Genomic DNA, 19,349 nt, shown 5'->3' with positions numbered 1-19,349 from the left:
TTTTCCTTCAGCTTAGTTACTTATTTTTCAGGGATCACCACAGAGGAATGAACCACCAACTTTTCCAGCGCATGTTTTACACAGCGAATGCCCTTATAGCCACAACCCAATACTGAGAAAATTACATTACATCCTAAATTAGAAAAGTTGAGGAGATAGGATTCACACTAGTTACCCTTCAGTTATACAGTGTAGCCTATATAGTGTCCTTCCAAAAAAGTGATGTATAAAACACGTTTTATGACGTGTGTTAAACCTAAAACGCAAGCTTTTAGAAAACCAGACGTTTGTCATTCTTGTCGATAACTAGTTAAATATTGTGCCCTAATCGCCTGCAGTGCTGTTACTGAATCTATTCAACATACTGGCAGACGATTATGGAAACATATGAAGATTTAAAACAGACGACAGCTCCAGTCGATTAAAATGTTAGAGCGCGGGACCGCGAGCGGGAGCGCGCGCCAGTGAGCGCTGCTGTCCACATGTGTGGTGCTGAACCTCTCTCTCTCTCTCTCTCTCTCTCTCTTTCTCTCTCTCTCTCTCTCACTGTGTAAACTCAACTGCTTCCCACAGATCGTATCATTCGGCTTCCAGCTTCTCCACGCAGAGTCTTCGCGTGCTTTTACCTCACTGACTCCAGCTGGACCCGCGCAGTTCGGAATAACATGACTTGAATCTGAAGACTACCCTGACAAACAAATGTAAAAAATAAAATTAAGTCAAGTCTTGTGGAAAGAGCCCACCGTATGTCTTTAAGAGCAACTATGGGGGGAGTGTCTGATTCGATTCATCTCTGGACAGACTAGCCGAAGAGCCGCTGGACCCGATCCCGAACTGTCCTGTTGTTGTTGTTGTTTTTTCCTGGAGCTATTTTAACGCTGGCTGGGAATACAGTGCAACTTGGATAAAAGCGTATATTGTGCTTTTGGAGAAAATTAATGATGATGTTGGTGATGATGGACGCGCTGAGTCTCCACGCGCTCGCGCTCTTCTGCGCGCTACGCACCACGCTGGCAGCCAATAACTGTGAGTGTATTTACATTCATTAATTGTGACCTTTAATGAAGCGTTTAATTGTTTTAAAAAATGAATATAAAATCTAATAATTATTTATTGATTGTTGATGAAACACACTGCAAACATGCTGGGTTATGTTAACCCCACGTTGGGGTTTTCCATATTTGATCCAACATTGGGTTAAGTTTTTCATGCAAATTCAAATGTCACTTTTTAACCCAACTCAATCTGCGTTTGTCCATATTTGACCAAGCACTGTATTAAAACAATCGTTTTTTTGTCTTCAGTTTCATATTGTGTGTATGTTTTATGCATATTGTTGCGTTTGTATGAGTTTAATAACATTTAAACAGTGATCAAATGTAATTGTTTAATTAATATATGCTAGTTTTTGTTAGATATATTTTTTATTTATGTAGTAGGCTATTTACTTTTAATATTTTTGTTTAGTTAAAAATTGTCAAATTTAACTGTCAACTACAATATCTTGTATATTATATAGAACATTTACATAAAATGTATGTGCATGCTTTACAATATTTGTAACAGTCTATATATTTATGTATATTAGGAAGTGCAAGTACAAATGTATTAACTTTGTATAGGCTAATATTAGTTAGATTGAATTATTATTTATTTATTTTTAGCATAAATAATATGATAGATAGATAGATAGACAGACAGATAGATAGATAGATAGATAGATAGATAGATAGATAGATAGATAGATAGATAGATAGATAGATAGATAGATAGATAGATAGATAGATAGATAGATAATTTCACGTCCAAATCCTGGCTCATTTAGTTACTGCAACAGTGACTTTGTTGTTAATTAGGAATATTAAAAGCAACAATAATTGCATACAACATTTTAATTCACCAAGCGTTTTTTAAACTGTTTAAGCATACATTTAAATGCTTTGGTACAATACGAATTTCTGTATGCATCTATGTGTGTAATTAAATGCATATTTAAAGTGCTGCCACTGAACTAATGAGGGCATTTGGGGGGAGAGAGAGAAAGCAACATTTTTTTCTCTCTTTTGGTTTCTGCTTACTAGACTTTCTAAAGACGATTTATGAGCATGTAATGCGATAATTAAATACACAGGGGCTTATAAATAAGTAATTCAATAAATCAATCATTTATTGATCTCTAAAATGTAAGGACAGACTTCTGCGGATCTCGTTTTAGAGTGAAAAGTGACCGCTAGGATGCGCTGTTTTCCTGTGCAGATCAACGCCGTTGACATCTAAATGAGTCACAGAGCTTGTTCAAGGGCCTTAAACATACCATCAGTGGCTCTTATGAAGATTTATGTAATTCGTAGGAGGACATTCTTCAGAAATAATAATAGTAAAAAAAAAGTTAGCTGTAGGGATTAATGGCTTGGGAAGAACTGGAAATTATAATTTGAACAGCCATTTTTTTACGCATTTTTAACTGACTGCATATTTTAGTGACTTTTGGTTGATTTGTGTTTGATGGGTCGATTTTTAAATGGTTTGAAAAGCTGGCAAATAAGCCAAAAGAAGTAATAATATGCCTGGCAATGTGACTGTTGGCGCAGACTATTGTGAATATGAGTCATATATAGCTCTGTAGAACTGAGATTTGCATCACTCTCTGAGGAAGATTGGGGTTGTCCGATATGAATATGCAAATCCGTCATGGCTTATTTGCATATGAGCTACATCGATTTGAAATAAATAAGTACATAAATGGAAATTTGGCAGGTAGGAATCAAGGCCAATTTAATGCCAGAGCATGCATCATTAAAAAAAATTAAATGTTGAAATTATGTATGGATAAAAAACTAAATGCCCCACTTTAGTGTCTAAATTTTATGTATATAGAAAGAATGTTAAATGCAAGTAAAGGACCTACTTTAATGTTTCAAATAATTTCAGAGAAAATAATGTTCCGTCATCATTCATGGTTTCTCGTAAAAATTCAACAGTTTTTTGGACCTGCTAATAAAACATACGCAATTTTAAGTGATAATACAGAATTTCTGTTATATTTTATAAAGTGAGAATGTCTTGCTGACAAATGGATATAACCAAACCAATCTCATGAGGAAACATAACTATTTTACATATTGTCAGAAAAACGGCTAATTCATATACAGTTACATTTGTTAGATTTTTTTTTTTTAAAACGGAGATTGGTTTGGTTTAGCCTAAAAAATAAATAAATAAAAAAACAAACGTCATCGGGGTGATAAGCAAAATGGATTAAAATCGATCAATAAGAATGTACACTTTAATACGAACTAGCCACAAAAATACAAAGTCACGAATTACGTAAGATTGTGTTTGTATAATAGCAGCTTGATATGACGCTAATAAAGGAAAATATTCGTATTTGGTGTTGCGCGATATTAATTCTTATTCTAAGGGATACGTTTTTTTATGATATTTGCATTACACTCTTACATAAATTGTCTTCTGTAAATTTAAATATATAGTAAACTGTTAATATTTGTTATAGTTATAGTATATAGTTTTTTTTCCAAATTTCAAATACAGATTTTGTCATAGAGCTTTTATTTTTTTCAGAAAATGTTAATTGGCCACAATAACGAACGTTAACGAAGAAGAGTTAAGACATTGCTATTGTTTTGTCTAAAAATTAACACAAACATGTCTGAAAACATAGCAACTTTTTATTTACTGTATTTATTTGTGATTTATGTAGTTGACTTTTGACGCAAAATTTGTTTAAAACAAATCAAAGTGTTCATCAAAATCGTAACTTAACAAAAAATCTTTACATTTCAATATGAACTTCGAACGACCCGTCGTCACATTCTGTGGTCATCGATAAACTCCAAACGGCCTCATCCTTGACTTGAAATGGCTTCACGTTTGCGGCATAATTAGTAGCGCCTTTCCAGCCAAATAAATATTAGTGTTAGATAATAATTATAGATTAGAGATCCAACAGAAGGCAGCGGGACTTTGCAGGCACGAAACCATCTGTGGTTAAGCGCTGATATTAATAACCGCACTAACCGTGGCGTTCTCATAACCCATTAGGTTGCACAAATTATAATTAACAAACTCTTCATACAACAGATTGCTGAAAGATAGAAGAGAGTCTCCTAATGAAATGCGGAACTGGAACGGGGCCTGGAAACGGGTGTCGAAAATAACAACGCCTCTGTATACTTTATTTACAGTGTTGATTTGGAGATATGGATTCTTGCGAGGTGGAAACGTTGCAGTCTATTAAATCTAATGAGGGGAAAGTGTCTTTGAGAGAGCCCGTGGTTGGTGGCCTAGATTTCCTCTCTCTGCTTTGATCGAACATGCCTGACAGCGTTCAGCTGAAAAAAAGTCAATTACTCCTTTTAATTACCTGATCTGGAAGGTCCAGACTTTAGAAAAATCTGCCGGGACCTTATTCTGCGCTTAAATCGTTAAAATAAGGAGGTCACAGAGTCGAGGTTGGCGCTTCAGGATCTGAAAGTGACATTCAACATCAAGTGAAATCCAGTCATAAAATACATTGTGCATAAAATACATTAATCATGCTAAAATTGAGGTATTTGTGACACAGTTATATTGAATTCACACTATTTTATATCAAAACCAATATACAGTAAACTATTGTTGTTGCTTTATCTTAACTAACTTGATAAATATCTGAGGCTGGCTTAAGAAATTGTGGTTGCAAACATGTAAATAGCACGTTGCTACCATGATTTACAACATTTATGTGCATGTTATAACATTTTGAATGCTTGATTTAGCATGTTTCCTTAGCATATTAAAAACTTTGACTCCTTTTTAAGGCTTCTTTAGTGATAGATTGGATGTTCATAGTTTAACAGTTAACAGCTGAAGTCAAAAGTTTGAAACTATTTTTATTCTGTGTATTTTGTTTTTGCTGACAATACACTAAACATTATTTAGCATTTTTTAAGTATTATTAAGTAGTTGAGGAAGTTTTTTAAAGCTTTGCTAGCATATTAAACAGTCTGTTAACATGCTGTTAGCATATGTGAGCATTGCTGGTATGTTTTTCCTCCTTGTTAGCATGTTTGAGTACATTGCTAGCATGAATCAAGTTGTGGCTAGCATCTTTCTAGTTAACATGTCCTTTCAACGCTACCTTTTATGCTTTAAATATTAAGTTGGATTCACAAGTGAAATGTTGATTTAAAAGCCAAAGTATGTTGACTTTTCATTTGCATATTTGATCTGAATATAAACACACAGGAAGAGTGTTCTTCATTGTTTTTAAATATCACTAAGCTTAGCTAGATAAAACCTGATGTTGCCCTTAGAAAGTCGTTTCAAGTTGAAAGTGTTCAGTTTGAAGTAATGGTAATTTTAACACAGTGCTAGCAATTACAAAATGCTAACATACTTTTAGCATGTCTTTGAATGCTGCGAGTATGTTTTGACACATTGTTTGTATGATTTCACATATTTTTAGCATCTTTTGTTGAGCATATAAACACAAATTAGCCATTTCTAGTGACGCTGTACAGATTGTCAGAGTGACTTAAATATTACAACTTTAAACAAGACACACTTGCAATATTTAATACACACTTCCTTGTCTTTTGAAAAATATTAATAAGGCTAAGTTGAAAAAGGTTTGAATTGGCTTAATAAAGCCTGACCAGAACATTTAAAAGTTTAAAGTTAACCTTCTAGTAGTAATAGTAGTTTTTAACACATGGCTAGCATTTGCTATCGTGTTGCTCAGTTTAGTCATTTTAATACATTGTTAGCATCTAAACACAAGCTAAAATGTTTTAGCATGTTTTGGCATGTTATTTAGCATGTTATTAGCATTTTTTAAATAATCTGGTGTTTTAAATCAAAGATAGCTTGTTTCAGCAGATTGTAAGATTTAGCAAGTTGCTGCTAGCATATTTTACTTAGCATACTGTGACAGAACAAGAGCAATAATAACGGTGCATTATGTTGGTTTTAGAAACCAAATCAGAAATCCTTGAAGTTAAAGTCTTGATTTTCTAGTATAGCAATAGTGATTTTACCAACATGATTTCACAGCAGTTCATAACTTTTTTAGTGGCTAATTTATGTCAATTTGTAAGATCTCATTCATACAATTTGGTATGATTTGCTCATCCCCAATGATGGTTGGGTTTAGGGGTGGAATTGGGTGCCACGTCTCCTTTTAAAAATCGTACAATCATAATGTTCATAATTCAACTGAAGTCAAAAGTTTAAAACCATTTTTATTTTCTGTATTTTATTGTTGTTGACAATACACTAAACATTATTTAGCATTTTTAAAGTAGTATTAAACTTAGCTAGATCAAGTTTGTGTTCACGCTGAAGTAGTTGAAGTTTTTTAAAGCTTTGCTAGCATATTTAACAGTCTGTTCTCTGCTGAAAAATCCAGCTTAAACCAGCCTTGGATGGTTGGCTGGTTTTAGCTGGTCGACCATTTCCAGCCTGGCTTTAACTGGACAGGCTGGGAGATGACCAGCTAAAACCAGCTTGACCAGCCTAGGCAGGCAGGGAGCCCAGCCAAAAACAACTATATCCAGCTTAAACCAGGATGATCAAGCTGGTTTTAGATGGGTTTAGCTGGTCACCTTCCAGCCTGACCAGCTAAGACCAGGCCGGAAATGGCTGGAAACCAGCCTGGAAATGGCCAAAACCCCTCTAAAACCAGGCTGGTCGACCAGCTAAAACCAGCCAACCATCCTAGGCTGGTTTAAGCTGGATTTTTCAGCAGGGTTACCATGCTGTTAGCATATGTAAGTATTGCTGGTATGTTTTTCCTCATTGTTAGCATGTTTGAGTACATTGCTGTCATGAATTAAGTTGTGGCTAGCATCTTTCTAGTTAACATGTCCGATCAACACTACCTTTTAGGCTTTGCTAGTTGCAGATCAGATTTTAGAAGACACTGGAATATTAGGTGCCACGCCTCCTTTTTAAAATCGTTCATTTTCGTTTGACTAAACTTGTATGAACTTGTACGAATTAGCAACTAAACTGACAAGACGTAAAATACTTATGTTTCCTTGTGAGATCAGGTTGGGTTGAAGAAGTTTTAAAAGATTGAAGCTACCCTTCTTGTTGTAAAAGTAGTTTTAACACATGACTAGCATTTGCGTTCTTGTTGCTAGCATGCTGTTTGCCTGTTTTACTACACTATTTTCAAGCACATTTGCAAGTATGATTTTGCATCTTGCTATCTATTATATCTATCCCTTAACATCCTATATAACAGCATATATAAGCACATTGCTAATTCGACATATTGCTAACATCTTTTGATGCAATTTGTCGTCCTGTTTAACAGTTGGGTTACTTAGAAAACCCCATACAGGATCATGGAACTCCTGTTAAAACATTTACAGCCAATCAGAATCAAGCATTTAAAGCAACAGATAACAAAACACTAATATACTTATCATTCCAAGTGTCTTTTTGTTTTCTTGCCGATCAATATTTTCTTGTTTACCACCCCACACATTCGATTATAAACACGTTTAAATAGTTTAAAATATAGAACAAAAACAAAAGGCCGGCTAGTTCACGGACAGGCAGGGTATCTCTTCTGGCCTTGTAGTGCTCAAACATCTCTCTCTCCTTGTCTAGGAAAGAAAACCACAGCGCTTGCACTGTACAGTAGATCATTGTCTAACTCAATAATTGCCTCGATCTTGTCAGCACATGTGTCAGCTGTAATTTCGGCCCCAAACAAGAGGCGGATCCATAGCCGATGTGAAAGCCTGACCTTAGAAGTTCAAGACAAACCTTTATCCACCTACAAACTCCCATCCTGGCCCTAAATGGCCTTTAACTCACATACATTTGGCTGATTTTCACCGCCGGTGAGTGTTTATCACGACAGCGCCATTGGGTATTTTAAGGCGCATAATAAATGCCAGAAAATCTATTCTGATAGATGCGTGGGTTGGGGAGAAAAAAAATGAGAAGACGACGATGAAGAAAAAAAGAGGAAAGATTCTTAGTTGTTCTGTGAGATGCGAGGAACGTCTCGTTTTTTTAATAAGCAGCAAATTCCATAGAACATTCCGAAGCGTTAATCAAAAGATAAGTAATCAAGATTGAGTTCGTCTTCAGGGCCCCCTGAAGGTTTGGATCGGTGCATGTAGGATGCTGGAAACAGTGAAATAACAAGATATGCAGTATATAAACAAGTTTGTTTTATTTTCTAATGATGCAAAACTTATATCAACAAACAACTGTCTTTTTTTATAGAAGCAGATTGTGAGCATCAGTGGTCCAAGTTTCCCTAAAACTGGCAGCATGCCATTTACTAATGCATACAGCATGAAAAAAATGCAAGGTATTACCATTTTATCGCAACATGACAAGATTGTTCACTAAAGTACTAAGTTATATATATATATATATATATATATATATATATATATATATATATATATATATATATATATATATATATATATATATATATATATATAAATATATATATACAGTTGAAGTCAGAATTATAAGCCCCCATTTGAATTTCTTTTTCGTTTTTAAATATTTATCTAACAATTTTTAACAGAGCAAAGACATTTTCACAGTATGTCTGACAATATTTTTTTCTTCTGGAGAAAGTCTTATTTGTTTTATTTCGACTAGAATAAAAGCAGTTTTTAATTTTTAAACACCCTTTAAGGTGAAAAGTATTAGGCCTCTTAAGCTACATATATTTATTAAATATATATTATTTTCCCTACAGAACCAACCACTGTTATATATATATATATATATATATATATATATATATATATATATATATATATATATATATATATATATATATATATAGTAACACGCTGATAGATATGAAACCTCATGGATAAATATATCTTTTTGACACATAAGTTCTTAAAAACAACTTAAATATATATTTTTTGTGGTAAAAATATACTTGCATTTTTGTTTGTGCGTTTAAAATCAATTTTAGAATTCATATTATATTATAAATAACCAGCTGAAATGCAAATTTAAATATTTCTGTATTTCATATTTAACATGAGGACATTTCATGCAAAATTAAAAAAAATAAAATATTTAAACAAAATCATGAAATTGTAGAAATCTAAATATATTTTTACATTATACATTTTTTATAATATATAGGTTATTATATTATGCGTAGTTATTATATTAAATAAGTTATTTATGAACTAATTTCGAGAGGATCACATGCTTATGATTGACCACAACCGGTCCTGCATTAGCTAAAACATGATCCTCCAATCAGAGTATATTCCTAAGTCCCTATAAATAAACTACAGTATTCATTCCACAACCATCTTCATCTGGAAGATGAGCTCTGTGCTCGAGGATCCCTTGCATGCCAAACAAGCTTATTATAAATCATCCTCTAAGTGTTAACTCTTAAAATTATATTATATTATATTATATTATATTATATTATATTATATTATATTATTATATATTGTACAAAGTTTCTAAGCATTTTACAGTGTGTGTTTATAATTATTATCAAGGCTTTGCAAACCTTTTGATTAATTTTTTCCATGTGGTATACTCTTCACTATAATATTTGCAAATACAATCCACCTGCGTTTCTGTGCAGCTCCACTGTAAATACTGTAGTATACCAACGGTATGTCGTGTGCTAATTAGGCTTAGTGTTTTTCAGATCACTGCATACCTTGTAAAGTTGCAAACCTTTATTCGAGATGTCATTATGGCGCTCAGGGACATACTGTTCGCAGTTGAACATATCACCAGTCTAAACTAATTCAGTGGCTTGAATGTGAATGTTTTGAACACAAAAAAAGAGCCTAAAAGTAAATCGGCGTCAATGTCAGTGTAAATCACACTGGAACAGTTTCTACTGCCTCCCAAAAGACACCAAACAGTTTGTTGAAGTCGTGTTCACACATCATTAGCAGGTTTGAATTTCTAAATCTGAAATGATTGTCACGTTGCACAACTGGAAGACTCTCCCACTTTTTATGCAATGGGGCATACAAAACGAAAATATTATTCAGTCAGTCTTCTTAAAGATACTGTTTAATTCAATATATTGCTTACAGTTTCCTAATAATTTGTGACATTTTCTAGTATGTTTTGAGAGAAAATGGTTTCCCCTGTCGAAAAAAAAAAACTCAAATGAACCATGGTTGCTGGTTTGAGCTGGTTGAGGCTTGTTTGTTTGTTTTACTTTATTGTCCACCTGAGTGGAAAATTGTCTTTGGCTCAACCAACACAACAAATTAATAATTAAATACGACATAAATAACAATCATTTTCACAAGTCATCAATTACATAAAAAAGAAACACAATTCATGCCTGACACACACTGATTGAATTAACTATTTTGATCACATTTGGAATGAAAGACTTAAACACAATTTTTTAAATTCACTAGCGGAACTCTATAAAGTCAGCCTTACTGCAAAAGTCCAAACTGACAGAAAAGTAGGATGAAAAGCCATCTTAAAGGATAATTTTCATCTTGTTCTTGCTGGTCATATTTGCCAGTTTAAACTGGTCATCAGCTGGTTTTATGATTTTTGATGAAAGTCTCAAATGGGATAAAAGCAACACATTTGGGATGCAACAAAGCTGCCAAATACTGTATCACTTGATTTCATCAGTGAGTACATTTACATGGACACCAATAATCCAATTTTAATACAATACTCAGATTGAGTCTACCATGCACACAATGATTTTTCATTCATTTAATCCGATTAAGATCATAATCGAACTAAATAGAAATCAGATAAAAGCATGAGGAGTATGCTGAAAACATCCTAATCAAACTATTACCATTGGGCATGATTTTTGCCGCCTTATGCGACAGGATAGTTTATACACACACGCCTGCATTGCGAAATGCATATATATTTTTTTTTTCTCATACGCTGTGTGGTATCAAATTCCATTAAAACAACACTCTTCCAGCAGTTCATACTCACATGCAATATCTCATTTGTGACGAGGGATGCATGAAATGTTCCTAAATGAAAGAGCCAAATTGCAGTTGAAGTCGACAAACTAAAAAAGAAACACTCAAAATTACATGAAACTCTGGAGGAATGTGGATAGTGTGGTGACGCAATGACGTCAATCAATTATGTGCTATATAACATGTAAAGCGGGATCATGAATGGAACATTTAAAAAACAACTCATGTAAACACCTTAATCATATTATTACAAGTAATTTGATTACTGATGTCCATGTAAATGTAGTCACTGTGTCTTGTGGTTAGATCTGGATAGCAGTATTCAAGCGCAGAATGTAAAACACTACAGTATATAGCTGTGCCTTTTTGCCTGATTACAAGTTGTGTTTCTTTTTTGTGTGTGACAGTAATGATCAATTTACATTTTTTTTTTATTTTGTAACATTTTAGTTGATTTTAAGTCTGAGTTTTTCTGTTTAAAGGTAAATGGATATAAATGGCTATTACCTTAGTCCCACATTTAATAGCCATACCATATGTTTCACTTCCACATTGCAGTGTTTTAATTAGGATGTTTTAGAGAACTTTTTCTTAGAATGCAAAATTACCCCTTATGCTTTGTGCATGCCAAGGGAGAATGCTAAGAACTTCCGGTCGGAAGCTGATGCGTATAAATAGTCACACTTAGACAGCTTTAAAATGATAGTTTTAATCTATTTTATCTACTTTTTTCATCTTTGATTTAATAACTGGGACAAAGTGAAAATAAAGTGACATTTTAATATGACAGAAAAACACAAACCGTGGTAAACACACTAAATGAAACATAAATAGCTGGTGATTAGAATGAACATGCACATCAGCCAGCAGCAATAGTATCTGGTTGCAGCCCTTTATGATGACAACTGAGATTGCATCACTCAGCGATGCAATGTCAGACACAATGCACTCAAATAGAGTGATGTCATTGTGAGGGGTAGGGATAGGGGTGGGGTTAGGTGAGCCCATTAAAAAGCATTGGATGCAGCCCAGATTGCACTGCACCAGGTCTGCATCCAGACCCCTCTCGCCAGCAGAGTATCAGTAACAGAGTTTTATTGTTAATTTTTGTAAATTGCATGACTTACCTGTTTAGTTTCTAAGCTATAATGCAGTGAAGTATTGCGCACGCGTGTGTGCACTATTTCTGACGGCAGAAACGTAAACTAGGAGAACGTTTTTCTCTCATGCTTAAACCAGATCTGACAGATTACAACAGCTTTGATTACACCTTTTAAAGTTGTGTTTCACAAAAAACACTCCTTAATCCACTCAAAACGCTATTGAAACCCATTTTCGGAGTGCAAATTACCAGTTGTAAACGCTGTAAACTGAAGTTCTAAACATTCTACCAAAAGATGCTGGTAGCTATGGCGCTTTTCATGCAGCAGACAAGAAAAAGGTCTATAAAATCAGTGCATACAGCCAATAATACAAAAAAAATTAAATAATAGCAATTTGTATTGCTGGGTTACTTTTGAAACATTTACTTAAACTAAAGTTTAAAATGGAAAAAAAAAAGGAATTTACTGTAATTGTTTTTGCTAATTTATTTTTCAAAATGATATACGCTTGCAGGTAAAGTGATAGTTTACCCAAAACGAAATAAAAACAAAAACTGTCATCACTTACTCACCTTTTACTTGTTCCAAACCTGTTTGAGTTTCCTAATTCCATTGCGCACAAAAAAAAAATATATATATATTTTAAAGAATTATAAAAACCTGTAACTATTGTCTTCCATAGTATTTGTTTTTCCCCCCTAGTATGGAAGTCAATATGTTACAGTTTTATAATTTTCTTCTAAGTTTCTTGTTCATCACATTAAAGAAACATCATAAAGGTATATAACCACTTGAGGGTAATTAAAGACTAAGCTTTCATGTTTGGGTGAATTGTCTAACATAATAACAAGGTCATAGTCAATATAAACAAGAGTAAGCCAGTAAATCTGGCATGTGTTGTTGTGTTACTTCTGACCTATCCGTCTGTTACTTTTGTACAAACAGTTATATACAGAATGTTGCTGTGTTAACTACTATATCCATATAAAAGGGGTAAAATAAACAATGTGAAATGTTTGTTTGTATGTAGACCTAAGTGGAACTATACATATTCTATTATACATATACGAGCTGTTCTACATTTGTACAAAATGCGTTCTGTATATTGATCGATCACACGTGTGATTAATGCTGCGTTCACACCAGATGTGGCACATGCAGAAAAATCACGATATTTACACGTAAATAAATGCTTAATAAATAATAAATGCCAAAACAACCCCTCCCCTACAACAGAAAGCTCCTGATTGGTTAACGTGGCGCGAATGTCTGCTAAAGTTAAAACTGTCCAACACGAGTGATTCCTGCAAAATGCATGAAACGGTCAACTCGAACTGCACCAATCAGGCCACAGGATGTCTTTTCGCACCTTTGCATTGACTTAATATGTAAATCACTTGCACTTGACGCGTCATCCGTATCTGGTGTGAACGCAGCATGAGGGTGCTCTCACACCTAGACGTTTGTTTCAGAACCTCGTGTGTTTGCCTCTTTAGCTCGGTTCATAAGACATACTGTATGTGAACATCCCAATCGCACTTTGACAGGCCCGGCCCTAACCAGTTTGGCACCCTAGGCAAGATTTCAGGTGGCGCCCCATCACATCACAGTAAATTCCACTGCTAGTGTATAGTCATAAGAAACTAAATAGCTTTTAGATTGACTACTACAAGCTGGGTAAAGGTCAGATAAATATGCCAATGCAATTAACGTTATTGCAGAATAATTTAACATTTACACATTTGCTTGAAGAATGAATGATGGGGGTAGTTACATTACTATTACTTTTTTCCATAACATCAATGCCCTTCCATAACATTAGCTGACTTTAAAACTAACAGTAGCACTATAGCTATTTATTGATTAGCAATCTGTCAACGTTGGAATGTAAAAAAATATGGGACAACAAATAGCTTCAAATTAGAACATATTGACAATAAATTTAAAGATTTAGCCTATTAAAATCAATGGCCTCTACAGAAATTAAATAAAGCTATCAAATATATTTCACTTTTAATTGTATTTGCATATTGATAAAAAAACATCTATAGTTATTTATAAGAGCAGCAAATGAATCTCTTATTGTTTTGTTTGATAACAGAGGTGTTAATTTAAGAATGCACAGATCTATAAAGAAAGCATTCGACTACTTTAGTAACTTTTACTGCTCATTTAAGTGAAAATTAGTTTAGTGTTTAAAATAAAACACGCAGGACATAGCAAAAAAAAAAAAAAAAAAAGAAGCACTTTTTCGACGGCCCCTTACTGAGAGCTCCGCTCAGCTCGAGCTCTCCCGGCTAAATGCATATTGCGATGGGCTTAAACAGAGCAGTGGTCGTAATGTCGAGCAAAAAAAGAAAAAAAAGAAAAAGACAGCTGTGAAACGAAACCAGCTTTGTCTTTTTGTAGGAAACACACTTTAGATCTCTTTAGGGTAAGAGGTTTTTGAGTTATTGCCGTCTATCACTGAATGTGTCAGGAATATCGATAACAAAACTAACTGTGGTATGTGGGAAGTTGTAACATTACTGGCAATTTGCCGGAATGCTGCGCTGTGTGAATGCAGAAGGAAGATTGCCGGAATAAGCGCGTGCACGTCTAGAACGTGCTGACGTGAGACGTCTGCTTTAGCCAATCACAACAGTCAGACGAATTTACGTCCGCGCGGTTTATGAGAATAAAAGCCTTTGAATATTTTTCCAGACACATTTAGCTGCTAGAAGTTAGTCAGATCACGTTTATATGTTCTTCTTAATGCTAACTGTGTAAATAATCATCGATGAGATGCTTATGATAAGCCGTTGTTTGTTTACCTTCAAACTTTGCGTTTGCCTGTGAAACAGCCTGTGAGCGCCTGCATACGCACATATTATGAACATCTCGACATGCGAAAGTGATCCTGCGAAAGTTGTTCACAATATTGATCATCCACAGAGTTTGTAATTTAGTCAAATGTTTACAAATACAAGCGCAGCCGTTTAAAGCTCATTTGTGGTGAATGATGTCAGAATTTACCGGTATTTTGGAATGGATGTGTGAATGCTCTTTTCTGGAAAATTTCCGTAACGTCCTCGTCTGTGTGAACAGCGCTTTTTTAAATATACCAGTAAAGTCGTTCCGGAAATTTTCCAGATTTTTACTGGTATCACTGTGTGAAAGGGGCTTATATGTATGTGTATGTGTACATATGTATGCATGTATTTATATATATATATATATATATATATATATATATATATATATATATATATTGTGTATATGTGACATTAAAATGTAAATATTTCATATGTAGTTATGTACAATTTAAAATAAAAATTATCATCTTAAATGAAAATAACGCTAAGCTCAGTTGGAATCCTTGACTGAAAAATAAACCCTGAACCTGACCAATGTGAGGAGAGTTTACTCGGATGTGACTTGTTTGAACTATTTTACTCAGTTTACAAACACTGCCATAGAAAGCGAAAAGCTCCAAGATAAAAAAAGCAACATTGTAACTATATTATTCCGTGTTTCGGAGCAAAGAAATTGATCTACAGGTGTGAAAGCACCCCGGAGTACCGCAGCATAAATGAGGTGAGGTTAAATAAAGTTTTTATAATCTAAGTATCCCGTCCAGTTCTGCCCTACTTTATGACGTTTGTAATAGGATTGAGGGCGCAATCAATCAGGTAATTAATCAGTCAATTCTAATTGGTCACTTTAGGTGTCGATCAGATGTCTAACCAGATCGAATAAATTGTAGCCTACATTCCGGAAAGTTTTTTCATGGAACACACATGAACTCCAAAACCCTCACTAAACAAGTAGACAGACATATACATAAATAACCTTCCCAGTTTATGAAATAACTTCAACATCCCCAAAACGCAAACAACCGTCAGGACCCCGAACCGTCAAGAGACCTGCAAGCTGATGACTGACAGTCCTGATCTATCAGAGGAATAAAAAAAACGGTAAGAACAAACCTGAACCAGCCGACAGTACCTTGAAAAACCCTTAATGAGATGCCGTTCAGTCTGTGTTTGTGGGCGTTTAGTCTGCAAAGCATATGCTCCGCGACTTCGCAGATATCACCCAAAAAGCACAACAAACTCTTAACAAGCCGCTAATGGCGCTTCACGTATACTGCGGGAAGTTTTGCCGCCGTCCAGACCTCAATCTGAAAGTGAAGCGCTTGTGTAAACACATCTCTCTGCGGTTTCGATATGCGCGTCTTGTGTATTGTTTATTTAAATCATGGCCCAATCGGAGGCTTTGATAACGTTGTTTACCCCCCCCCCCCCTTTATACTGAAGAGGCAGGTCCCCATAACCAGCCTGTGGATTGACTTTTTGTGGTTGTTTGCCTCAAATTATGAAGTTCAAATACTGCATTTTAGTGACTTTTTAAACACCAATTTGTGTTGGATTAGTTTGTGGGATGGTTAGCATTGGCCCATTTTTTGATGCAGCAAAAATAGTTAATACATTTTTGTTAGTGCATTTTTTTGTTAACAAAAATATATGTTTATTTATATATGTGCATTGGAACTAAGTTATCACAGTTTCATATATAATGTAATAATGTAAAGAGATTAGAATTTTAGAAATATGAATAAAATGCTTATTTTATAAAATACTTATGTTTTTAATTTTTTAATTTATTATTATCCATCATAAAAAACAAACAAAACAAAAAAAAGGCAATCTTTTAAACCTTGTTTTAAAGTTAAAACTGTAGCATATGCAATTAGTCAGCAATTAGTCAGAATTTGTTCATTTAAATAATAAAATCCTTTTATCTTTTATTAGTTGTTTTATTGCACTGTAATATATATATATATATATATATATATATATATATATATATATATATATATATATATATATGATCAATTAGTCCTGTTTTTAGGTCGTTGTAACTTATTAAACTAAGTTAATCTCGTTCTAAGTTAATTTGATTCAGCTTAAAAATGTATGGCAACCAGGGTTTTTAAAGTGTGGTTATTCTTCTTAAAGCCTTCTATTGGTTTTTTTCACAACTTATAATGCCATACTGTCAAAAATGGAACAAATGAGCTCATACCGGGGCCAAATTCTGGACTTTGTCAGAAGGGTGTGGGTCTTTCAAACCCTTTAGGCTTGAGAGGGAAAATTGGCCATATACAGGACATACTAAGCAGTTTCAGCGGTTAAAATATTGAACACTAAACATTGTGGTTTAATAAACATCATAATGCAGATTTTTGTGTAAACCCTGACATTCTTCTAATGGCCAGGGAATCAGAGAGGATCCGAGTTACAGTTGAAGTCAGAATTATTAGCCCTCCTTATTATTTTTTTCCCCAATTTCAGTTTAACGGAGAGATTTTATTTTTTTCAGCACATTTCTAAACATAATAGTTTTGATAATTGATATATTTTTTCTTTGCCATAATTGACAGTAAATACAATTTTCCTAAATATTTTTCAAGACACTTCTATACAGCTTAAAGTGACATTTAAAGGCTTAACTAGGTTAATTAGGTTAATTAGGTTATGGGCAGGTTCGGGTAATTAGCTATAATTAGCTAAGTTATTGTATAACGATGGTTTGTTCAGTAGACTATCAAAAATAAAGCTTAAAGGAGCTAATAATTTTGACCTTAAAATGTTTTTTTTTTTTTTTTTTAATAAAAATCTGCTTTTATTCTGGCTGAAATAAAACAAAAGATTTTCTCTAGAAGAAAAAATATGATCAGACATACTGTGAAAATTTCCTTGCTCAGTCATACATCATTTGGGGAATATATAAATATAAAAAAAAATTCTAATAATTCTGACTTCCACATTATGTATAAATTCATTGCATAAAATAATTATATTAACATTAGTAAAGCCTAATAATAATAATATAAATATTATGTGTGTAAATATAACATTTAAATTTTAGATACAGTATGTACTGTACAGTATGTATTTTTATATTTGTATAATTTTTATTTTAAATGTAGTGTGTGCACAAAATAATTTATTTCTATTTTCTATTTTTAATAACATTTCTTATATAATATTTGTTATACAGTATATGTAAAAGAGTTACAAAAATGATACTCGCAGAATCATTTATGCACAGTTGCACATAAGAGATTGTGTTATTGCTAATGTAACTCTGCTCTGTGAAAATTAATGTGGAAGTTTTTTCAATCATCCTCACAGTGCAGATCATCTACATTGCTCTCCAGTTCACTGCAGGACTGTAATGAAGCGCGGAAAGAGCTGAATCTCTCTCTCGACCTGTGTGTTACTGGTTATTAAGGGAACGTTGAGACATCAAATCATGTTTATTAAGCTTTATGAAAAGAAGAGTTCAAATTAGGTAAAAACATGTTTATTTACTTGTTTCTGACTAAGAAACACAAGAGGAGCTATTTAGATAAATGTCCAGGCTGCTCCAAATGAAAGGCAAAACTAGGGAAAAGTTTCAAAATGCATAATAAGGGCAGAAAAGCCTAAAGCGATATTTAGCCAAATGTCCAGGCTGCTCTGCCACAAAAACGGATTACTGGTTATTGAGACCTCAAATCATGTTTATTAAACTTAATGTAAAGAACAATAGGCGGTTCATTCCGCCGTGGCGACCCCAGATTATTAAAGGGACTATAGGCCGAATAGAAAAATGAATGAATGAAAGAAGAATAGTACAAATTAGGTAAAACATGTTTATTTGCTTGTTTCTGACTTAGAAATACAAAAGGAGCTATTTAGATAAATGTTCTGGCTGCTCAAATGAACAACAATACAAGGGAAAAGTTTCAAAATGCGTTATAAAGGCAGAAAAGTCTAAAGCGACATTTAGCCAAATGTCCAGGCTGCTCTGCCACAAAAACGGATTACTGATTACTGGTTATTAGGAAATCAAATCATGTTTATTAAGCTTCATGTAAAGAATAGTGGGCGGTTCATTCCGCTGTGGTGACCCCAGGTTAATAAAGAAACTAAGCTGAATAGAAAAATGAATGAAGAAGAGTACAAATTAGGTAAAAACATGTTTATTTGCTTATTTTTGACTTGGAAACACAAAAGGAGATATTTAAATAAATGTTCAGGCTGCTTTAAATGAAGAGCAATGCAAGGGGAAAGTTTCAAAATGCATTATAAAGCCTGAGTTATAGAGATTCTATATAACTTTTAGTTAGGCTTTTTGGATGTTCATAATCTATATTATAATCAATAATGTTTTTTTTTTTTTTATAAAAGCATTATAAAGTAGAGAAGAAATAAAAAAGATAGTTAGTCGTATGTTCAAGCTGCTCTTGCACAATGCCGATTTA

At 33.7% G+C, this 19,349-nt stretch overlaps 1 protein-coding gene across 6 annotated transcripts in view; it reads left to right on the top strand.

Moving 5' to 3' along the window:
* Positions 1–19,349, top strand: part of cntnap5b (contactin associated protein family member 5b) — a 179,167-nt gene that overhangs the window by 47,107 nt on the left and 112,711 nt on the right. For 3 of the 6 annotated variants that reach the window (XM_009296210.5, XM_073937420.1, XM_073937419.1), the window contains one exon: positions 574–1,026. In XM_009296210.5, the coding sequence (XP_009294485.1) occupies positions 939–1,026 (88 nt within the window). In that variant the 5' untranslated portion in view covers positions 574–938. Of the gene's footprint in view, positions 1–573; positions 1,027–15,750; positions 16,012–19,349 lie in introns of those variants that run through there. The other 3 variants (XM_073937421.1, XM_073937422.1, XM_073937423.1) reach the window with 3 other exon arrangements.

Source organism: Danio rerio, chromosome 22 (assembly GCF_049306965.1).
Source record: "Danio rerio strain Tuebingen ecotype United States chromosome 22, GRCz12tu, whole genome shotgun sequence".
Taxonomy (NCBI): Eukaryota; Metazoa; Chordata; class Actinopteri; order Cypriniformes; family Danionidae; genus Danio; species Danio rerio.
The sequence above is the reverse complement of the archived record's forward strand: the minus strand, read 5'-3'. Positions and strand labels throughout refer to the sequence as shown.